Source organism: Colobus angolensis, unplaced genomic scaffold (assembly GCF_000951035.1).
Source record: "Colobus angolensis palliatus isolate OR3802 unplaced genomic scaffold, Cang.pa_1.0 Scaffold176, whole genome shotgun sequence".
NCBI classification, from domain to species: domain Eukaryota; kingdom Metazoa; phylum Chordata; class Mammalia; order Primates; family Cercopithecidae; genus Colobus; species Colobus angolensis.
In genome coordinates, this window is record NW_012114888.1 from 3,730,111 (window position 1) to 3,740,135 (window position 10,025).

The 10,025-nt window shown below is 40.5% G+C and overlaps 1 protein-coding gene across 3 annotated transcripts in view; it reads left to right on the plus strand.

The window, feature by feature from the left end:
- RGN (regucalcin) overlaps positions 1-2,395 on the plus strand; it is a 16,233-nt gene extending 13,838 nt beyond the window's left edge. For all 3 annotated transcript variants that reach the window (XM_011938695.1, XM_011938696.1, XM_011938694.1), the window contains 3 exons: positions 770-901; positions 1,151-1,305; positions 1,981-2,395. In XM_011938695.1, the coding sequence (XP_011794085.1) occupies positions 770-901; positions 1,151-1,305; positions 1,981-2,031 (338 nt within the window). In that variant the 3' untranslated portion in view covers positions 2,032-2,395. The remainder of the gene's footprint in view (positions 1-769; positions 902-1,150; positions 1,306-1,980) is intronic.
- The last annotated feature ends 7,630 nt before the right edge of the window (positions 2,396-10,025 follow it).

Here is a 10,025-nt window from a genome sequence, read left to right on the forward strand (position 1 = left end):
GAAGGAAGGAAGGAAGGAAGGAAGGAAGGAAGGAAGGAAGGAAGGAAGGAAGGAAGGAAGGAAGGAAAAGAAAAAAGGATGTAGTGCTCTTTTTTATGACTGTTTGTACCCATTGTCATTATACGTGGTTTTAACATTTTTCCATTATACCTCAATCTGATGACTGTAGTGACCTGGACTTTGTAGCATAAAGTTCTGGATTTTAATATTTGTTTTTTGTATACCGCGGTTACCCCCACTTAAGGGCACCTAGGTGGTTTCTGCGTGCCCCTGCTGCCAGAAACAGGCTCTTCTAATATTTAGTCTTGATTTTGGAGCACTCAGTCAGGCAGAAAAAAAACTCATATATCTTGCTAGTTTTTGTGCATGAACTGTTCACGTGGTACCATGAAGTTGCCTTGTGGATCTCAAGAGTTTTGTAACTGAAACAGCAAAGGTCTAACCACAAGCTGACATGTACTTGACGTAGACATGCAGGGCCCCAGTTCAGGTCAGCTTCAAAAAGAACTATTATTGGTCTTTTAGTAAGAATTCTGCTTTCTTTTTTCTCTCTCCCTCTGAATGCTTAAACAGATGCCTGTACCCAAACAAAAGACAATGAATCCATCCCAATCATGTGGTAAAAATCCTTTGTTCACATGCCAGACACTGGATAAGCTGAAGTGATCAGTATTTATAACCAGCTTGAGAGCTCCCTGTTTGATTCTCAGTATTTAGTGGCCTGTTGTTTTGTTGTGGTTCTGTTTTTGTTTTTGCCTTTTAACCATAGCCAACCGCAGAAGTGTTTACAAGCTCGAAAAAGAAGAACAAATCCCAGATGGAATGTGTATTGATGCTGAGGGGAAGCTCTGGGTGGCCTGTTACAACGGAGGAAGAGTGATTCGTTTAGATCCTGTGACAGGTAGGCCCACAGCAAAATGAAAAATCCTTGTCATGGCTAAGCAGAGATAAAGCCCGAAAGTTAGTCAGAATTTCTTTTCCTGTAGAAGTGCATCTTTTTGCTCAAAATAAATTGTCAGGGAAAGCAGATTAAATATTAAATGCACAGATGAATCCTGACCCCCACAGTCTTCTTAGATCTTCCCTAGAAACAATACACAGGTTGGAAATTGCTGCAACTAAACTTTAAATAAAATACTTGGTGGTCTAGGGAAAAGACTTCAAACTGTGAAGCTGCCTGTTGATAAAACAACTTCATGCTGCTTTGGAGGGAAGAATTACTCTGAAATGTATGTGACCTGCGCCCGGGATGGGATGGACCCCGAGGGCCTTTTGAGGCAGCCTGAAGCTGGTGGAATTTTCAAGGTGATATGACCATTTCTTTGATTTTGGGGGTTGGGGGGAATCCCCTGTAAGTAACTGAGTGATTGGTATTTTTGCATACTTCTAAAGCATAATCCTATTTAGCATGTTAAGCTCATCATGCTAGACTGAAAAACATTTTATTTCGATTTTCTAGAGAGTAAGTTATCCGAATTCCAAGATGATGTGTTTAGCCTACTTTGTACATTAAATTTTTTTTTACTTCCTGTTTATTGAAACTCTTCAAATCAGTAGAATGAACTTGGAAAACCAATATTTACAACATGCCTAGAAGATCAGTTGATTGTTTTGATGTCTTAAGGATTTTTCAGATTTTTAACATCTTTTAGCAGTAGAATAAACACTGATAAAAATCGTACAGCTTTTGAGCTGAAAAGAAATACATAATGTAGAAACCCCTTTCTTAGCAGGCGGCAGATTATAGAACTAATTCAGTTTTAAATCTAAGTTAGTCATAAAAGATTGCTAGTTGAATTATAAACTATATGAATAATTGGGTTGGACCATAAATATCCAGTCAGGTAATTCCTTTTTATGATAGGAAATAAAACAAAGATAATAGGTGGCTAAGTATATTATTACAAATCATAAAAATGCTTTTGAAGAATACTTGTGAATTACCTTTCGCCTGAGATTCTCTCTTTTCTTTTTCAACAGATAACTGGTCTGGGGGTCAAAGGAACTGCTCCCTACTCCTATGCAGGATGAGGACAGGTCTTCTTTCCTGCCACAGGGAGCTCTGAAGACAACTAGAGAATCTTGGGGCTGAAATTTCAATGTAGTTAGAAAGAAAAATGAGGCAATGATATCATTAACAGGGTTAAGTTTTAATTTACAACTTTTAAAAGGCAGAGCGTTTTTAACAAGGAGTGACAGGTGGCTTTGATAACACTTCTAAGGCTTTCTGTAAAAGGTACTATAGAAGAGCAAAGAATCGTTCAACTGTCAATCAGCCTCTTGATTCTTTGTAAATTGCCAGGGTGGGTGGGTACATATCTCTTCTTGATTCTGCATTTCATACTTAACTATATTAAAGCTTCAAGGAACAATAAATAATAATCTGGTAACGACCTATTATGTTCCCTTTTATTTTCATCATAATCTTATAAAATATACCACAATGCTAACTAACCTACATAGATATTACACCTCCTATATGTTATTTTACAAACTAAAATACGGCTGGAGGATAAGACTCAAACATACTGTCAAAATCCATGGTTCCAGCTGCCACCTACTGGATGTAAAAGTAATATGTCTCTTTGGAAAGACTTATTTCAAAAATAGCTTTATTGAGTTATAATTGGCCTGTACATATTTAAAGTGTACAATTTGACAAATTTGTCACATATATTCATGAAACCAACACCACAAACAAGATAATGAATCTATCTACTACCCCAAAACTTTCCTTGTCCCGTCGTAATCCTTTCCTTCAGCCCCTCCACCTGCCTGTTCGCCGCCCCCAAGAAACCACTGATCTGCTTTCTGTCACTGTAAATTCGTCTTAAAATTAGGTAGTGTGGTTTCTCTAACTTTGCTCTTTTTCAAAATAGCTTTGGCTATTTTAATTCCTTTGACCTTCCATATAAATTTTCAAATCAGCTTGACAATATCTACAAAAGAAATCCAGCTACAATGTTTTAACTGGAATCGTGAATCGTTTTTTTTGTTTGTTTGTTTGTTTTTTTGACAGGATCTACTCTGTCGTCCGGGTCGAAGTGCAGGGGCGCAATCACAGCTTACTGCTGCCTCTACCTCCCAGACTCAAGCAACCCTCGCACCTCAGTCTCCCAAGTAGCTGGGCTGAGACTGCAGGTGCGTGCCACTATGGTCATTTTTTCATTTGGTTGGTTGGTTGGTTTTTGGGGGTTTTGCTTTTGGAGATAATTGACATCTTTACTATTCTGAGTCTTATCCATGAACAGGGCATGTCTCTCCTGTTATTTAGGCCTTCTTCAATTTTTGTCATCAGTGTTTTGTAGGTTTCAGCATACAGATCTTGTACTTGTTTTGTTAGATTTATATCCAAGTATTTCACTTTTTGGAGCTATTGTAAATGTTATTATTATTATTCTTTGAGACAGGGTCTTGCTCTATGGGCCAGGCTAGAGTGAAATGGCACGATCATAGCTCACTGCAGCCTCGAACTCCTGTACTCAAGCAGTCCACACACCTCAGCCTCCCAAAGTGCTGGAATTACAGGCATGAGCCACCACACCCAGGCTTATTATTATTTTTTGGATTTGTTTCCAGTTGATCATTGCTTCTTCATAGAAGTGTGATTGGCGTTTATAGGTTGACTTTGTATCTGATGAGTTTGCTAACCTCACTAATTGGTTCTAAGAGTATTTCTGTAGCTTATCTGAGATTCTTTGGATATATAATCATGTCTTCTCTGAATAGAGACAATTTTATTTCTTTCTTTCCAATTCGTATGTTTTTCTTTTTCTTGCATTATTACACTGGCTAAGATTGCCACTATTATGTTGAATGGAAATAGTAAGAGTAGATAGCCTTGTCTTGTTCCCAATCTCAAGAGAAAAGCATGCAGTCTTTTATTACTAAATATATTATTTATATGTATTTTTGTGGATGCCCTTTCTCAAATTGAGGAAATTCCCTTCTCATTTACTTTTCTGCATTTATTAATGTGATCATGTGGTTTTCCTTCTTTAGACTGTTAATATGATCAATTCTTGCATTCCTGAGATAAACCTCCCTTGGTCATGATATATTATTACTTTTATATGTTGCTGAATTCCATTTTCTAATATTTTGTTGAGGATTTTTGCATCTACTATCTTTCGTCTGTGGTTGACATCAGGGTAATTCTGGCCTTATAAAATGAACTGGAAAGTATTCCCTCTTCTACTATCTGGAAAAGATAATATATAGGCCGGGAACAGTGGCTCACGCCTGTAATCCCAGCACTTTGGGAGGCCAAGGTGGGCAGATCGAGACCATCCTGGCTAACACAGTGAAACCCCGTCTCTACTAAAAATACAAAAAATTGGCCAGGCGTGGTGGCGGGCGCCTGTAGTCCCAGCTACTCAGGACGCTGAGGCAGGAGTATGGCGTGAACCCGGGAGGCAGAGCTTGCAGTGAGCCGAGATTGCATCACTGCACTCCAGTCTAGGTGACAGAGCAAGACTCTTTCAAAAAAAAAAAAAAAAAGATAATGTATAATTATTATTATTCTTTAAATATTTGGCAAAATTCATCAGTGAAACCATTTGGACCCGGAGATTTCTTTTTCCAAAGTTTTAAACATTCCTTAATAATTATAAGGTCACTTGGGTGCCTTATTTAATTTTGGTGAGGTCTGTTACCTTGTGGCTTCCAAGGAATTGATCCTTTTCATCTAAGTTGTCAAATTTATGTGTGTACAGTTATTCGTAGTATTTCCTTATTATCTTTTTAATAATGCCTGAGAGGTTTGTAGTGATATCCCCTTTTTTGCCTGCTATTGGTTATTTGTGTCTTTTTTCTTTGTCAATCGTGCTAGAGGTTTATCAGTTGCACTGATCTTTCAAACTAGCTTTTGATTTCATTTTTTGGTTGTCAGTTTCATTGATTTATCCTTTTATCTTTGTTATTCCTTCCTTCTGCTTTATTCTGATTTATTTTGCTCTTTTTCTAGTTTCTTAAATTGGAATCTCAGATTATGGGTTTAAGACATTTCTTCTGTTCTAAAATAACATTTAATGCTATACATTTTCCTCTCAGTACTGCTCTTTCTGCAGCCCACAAAGTCTGATATATTGTCTTGTCATTGTTGTTAAATTCAAAATATTTTCTAATTTCCTTAGAGACATTTTGACCCATGGATTATTTAGAAGTGTGTTTAATTTCTAAATGATTGGAGATTTTATTATTATCTTTTTGGGTATTGATTTCAGGTTTAATTCCATTATGGTCAGAGAGCATATTTTTTATTTCAATTCTTTGAAATTCAAGTTTGACTTGTTTTTTGTTTTTATTTTGAGATGGAGTCTCTCACTCTGTTGCCCAGGCTGGGGTGCAGTGGTGTGATCTCGGCTTACTTCAATCTCCACCTCCCAGGTTCAAGTGATTCTCCCACCTCAGCCTCCTGAGTAGCTGGGATTGCAGGTGCCCGCCACCACGCACAACTAATTTTTGTATTTTTAGTAGAGATGGGGTTTCACCATGTTGACCAGGCTGGTCTCGAACTCCTGACCTCAGCCTCCCAAAATGTTGGGATTACAGGCATGAGCCTTTCTCCTTCATGTTACAAGTGTATTATATATTCTGTATACATTGAAAACTCATCAATGTTAAATTTTTTGCTTTGAACTGTCAAGCATGTTTTAAAGAATTAAAAAGGAGACTAGTCCATTATATTTACCAAGATGTTTACCATTCCCTTTCTTCTTCCTTCATTCCTGATGTTCCAAGTTTCCTTCTTGTATCCTTTTTATAAAGAACTTCCTGGCTGGGAACGGTGGCTCTCGCCTGTAATCCCAGCAGTTTGGGAGCCCGAGGCAGTCGGATCACCTGAGGTCAGGAGTTGAAGACCAGCCTGGCCAAGATGGTGAAACCCTGTCTCTACTAAAAATACAAAAATTAGCCAGGCATCATGGTGGGCGCCTGTAATTCCAGCTACTCAGGAGGCTGAGGCAGGAGAATGGCCTGAACCCGGGAAGTGGAGGGAAGTGGAGGTTGCAGTGAACCAAGATCACACCACTGCATTCCAGCCTGGGCAACTTGATCCAAAAAAAAAAAAAAAAAGGAACTTCCTTTAGCAATTCTTTTAGAACAGGTATCCTTTAGCAATTCTTTTAGAATAGGTATCCTGGCTATGAATTCCCTTAGTTTTCTTTTCTTTCATATGAGAATGTCTTTATTTCACTCCTTCATATGAGAATATCTTTATTTCACATGAAGGCTATTTTCACTGGATATGCAATTCAGGGTCAATAGTTCTTTTCTTTCAGCCTTTCAGCACTTTAAAAATGTGTCATTTCCTTCTGTCTATCAGAGTCTGTTTTGTATTGCTATCATAGAATACCTGGGTCTGGGTAAACTTACGAAGAAAGAGGTTTATTTTATTCACAACTCTGGTGGCTGGAAAGGTTAACAGCATAGTGCTGGCATCTGCTCAACTTCTGGTGAGGGCCTCATGCTGCACCACAACATGGCAGAGAAGCCAAAGGGGCAGCAGGTGCATGCAGAGAAACCAAACACAAGAGAAAACCTCACTTTATAACAACCTGCTCTCATAGAAACTAATCCATTTCAGAGAAATAATCCATAAGAACTAATCTAGTCTCACGAGAAAGACATTAATGTATCTTAACAACCTAATCATCTCTTAAAGGTACCCTCTGCCAACATTGCTGCACTGGAAACTAAGGTTCCAACGTGAGTTTTGGTGGGGATGCTAAAACCATAGCGCTGACCTTCACGGTTTGTGATGAGAAATCCATAGTCATTGAAATCACTGTTCTCCTGCAGGTAATGAGCCATTTTTCTCTCACTGCTTTCAAGATATTTTATTTTGCCTTTAGTTTTCAGCAATTTGATTATGTGTCTGGATGTGGATTTCTTTGGCTTTATCCTATCGGGGGTTTGCCCATCTTCTTGACTTTATGTCTTTACCTAACTTGGAAAGTTTGGGGCCATTATTGCTTTATATATGTATATTTTTTGAGACAGTGTCTTTCTCTGTCACCCAGGCTGTAGTGCAGTGGCACAATCACAGCTCACTGCAGACTTGACCTCCTGAGCTCAAGCAATCCTCCCACCTCAACCTCCCAAGTAACTGAGACCACAGGCAAATGCCACCACACCTAGCTTTTAAAATTTTTATTTATTTATTTTTTATTTTTTAGAGACGGGATCTCCTTATGTTGCCTAGGCTGGTCTCAAACTCATGGGCTCAGATGATCCTCCCGCCTTGCGCCCCCCCCCCCGTAGTGCCGAAATTACAGGCTTGAGCCACGGCCTTCAACCAGCCTCAAATACTTTTTCTGCCCCACACTCCTCTCTTTCTGGGACTCCAATAGCTTGAATATTAGACTTTTTGTTGTTCCACAAGTTCCTCAGACTGTTGTTTTTTTTCATCTTTTTTTTTCCTCTGTGTTGTTCAGATTTAATATTTTTTATTGATCTATCTTTAAGTTCACTGGCTCTTCACTCTGTCATCTCTACTCTGCTGTTGTGCCTACCCAGTGATTTTTAAAAATTTTATTTTTCAGTTCCAAACTTTAAATTTGGTTAGTCTTTGTGTCTCCTCTTTTCTATTCCAATACTTTCCATTTTAATATTTGTTTCAAGGATGATTGCTCATTCAATCATTTTTATAAAGCTGCTTTAAAGTTCTTGTCAGATTATTCCAACATCTGCATCATCTCATTCTTGGCATCTACTGGTTGTTGTTCCCCATTTGAATTGAGCATTTCATTATTCTTTGCATGCTGAGTAATTTTGGATTGTATCCTGGCCATTTGGAATATTATGTATTCATAATACATAATATGGGCCTTGTTTAAATCATATGAAGAATGTTGATACATTTGTTTTAGCAGGCAATCTATATGGTTAGGTTCAGGCCACAAGTTCCATCCTGTCTTCTGTTGATGTGGGTTTTTTTTTTCCATTCAGTTTTTACAGACTTTACAATGTTATTCAGGTCCATCCCATTGTGTACCACCCAGTAGTTAGTCTAGGACTTGGACGGAGGTCTAGCATTAGCTCAGCTCACAGTCTTTGGTATGTAAATCAGGATCCAATCCATGCACATGCGGTCAGGAGCTGGGGAAAGCAAAGTAAAGTTGTTCATGAATTCCTGGACTCAAAGCTAACCTGCAAAGGCCATTTCGTTGGAGCTCTCCAAGGTACCAGGTGGATATGACGGCCCAGGTTGACCTCCTTCTCCCCATCTCCAACCCTCACTGTGGCCTACTAGTTGTCTGATCTCTACTTGGTTCTTTTTCATCCCCATTTCTCAAAAAAGTGTGTTGAGAGAGCAACAGGGCTGGCACAGGGAGGCTCCCAATGCTCCAAAGAGAGTATAGAGGTCTTTATTGAGGACCCTCAGAAGACCAGGGATGATCTGAAGCCTAATATAGGGAACCTTCCCCCACCTCAACAGGACTGGCTAGCCTCCTAACCCAGTCACTTCCAGCCCATTTCTCAATCAAGGTAGAGGGGAGAGGAGTGGAATGGCTCCAGGGAGCTCCAGGGGCCACAGTGGTGTGTTCTGAGGAGTCTGAGGAGGAGATCACCAGGAATTACAGGTGATCCGAGGTCCCCAGTGTGGCTCTCTTGCCCTCTCTGGAACTCCTGGACCTGGGAACTCAATCTAGTGGGGCAGAGGCTCTAGCTCCACTCCCCAATGGTGGAAGCCTCTGCCCTGACAAACGTCAAAGCCCAGCACTATCTGAGTCTTTTTTGGCCAATTGTCTAAATGGACATCTAGTCAATCAAACTTCTAAAAGGAACAGTTGGTTGAATCAAGACATCTGGTCAACCTGTGAACCCAGACTTATGGTCAACCCCCAAATCAGAACATCTTATCAAACCACAAAGCAGGCCATGTGGTCAATTTGACTTACCAAAAGGTAATGTGCCATGGTTCCTGAGGGTCCCTGCACGTTCGTGCCAGGCATGCCAAGAATGCGAGGCCCTGACCACTCTTTACAGAAGCAGTGGCTCAGTGAGTTCCCTTGAGAAATCAGGTAATATCTCCTTCCAGACAAAAGCAGCGCTTGTCACTGTTCATTATAAAAGCAACAAATCCACCACATTCATTGTACCTCTCCTATAACACAACCCCACTATGTGCACACACATGCATCTAGGCCCACCTGCATACCTCTCTGAGACCTGGGGGCATGGCAAACCAGCCCAAACGTCATGCTGATACTCTGGCTACTGCTTTTGCTGTGAATAGTAAAATCCTTTGTCTCTGACCAAGGAATCTCTTGTCTTCTGCTTGCCTCCATGATATAAGACATCTTATTGGCTTGAAAATAGGGTAAAACTTCAATCCCTTTACAGTTCTAGACATTGATTCTCACCCATCAGACACTGAGTTTAAGGTCCCCAAGCAGATACTAACACCAGACTCCTCATACCAGACACTAAGTCCTGCCTTCCCCCTGCCAGATACTATGTCACCTGCTACTAGGTCCCCAATTCCCCCTTCAGAAGCTAACTCCACACTAATAGCTCTAGGACCCAAGTCCTACTTTATGCTTCAAGGCTGAGTCTTGACCTCTCTTGCCAGAAAGCAAGTCGGGATCTCTGCCTCCAGAGGATAAGTCCCAATTTATGCCACCAGCACCAGGTTCCCCGAATTCCCCTCCAGGGACCAACTCTCCTCCACTCCCCCTACAGATGCTAAGTTCTGATTTCAGCTCCCAAGTCTAAGTCCCCACTTCATAGTCCTGATAGGAAGTCTCTAATTTTCTCTGCAGAGGCTAAGTCCCAACTGTCACAAGCAGTCACTGAAGCTGTCTTACCACTCAACCTCAGCCTGGGAATTTTGTGACCCCATTTCTCATGCAGGTGAGAAAGGAGAAGAGAGGGATTGGCAGAGGTAGCCCTGGAGACTTCCACAGAGGATGCAGAGTCCTTTTAGAACAGACCTAAGGGAGGCCAGGCACGGTGGCTCAACGCCTGTAATCCCAGCACTTTGGGAGGCCAAGGAGGGCAGATCACCTGAGGTCAGGAGT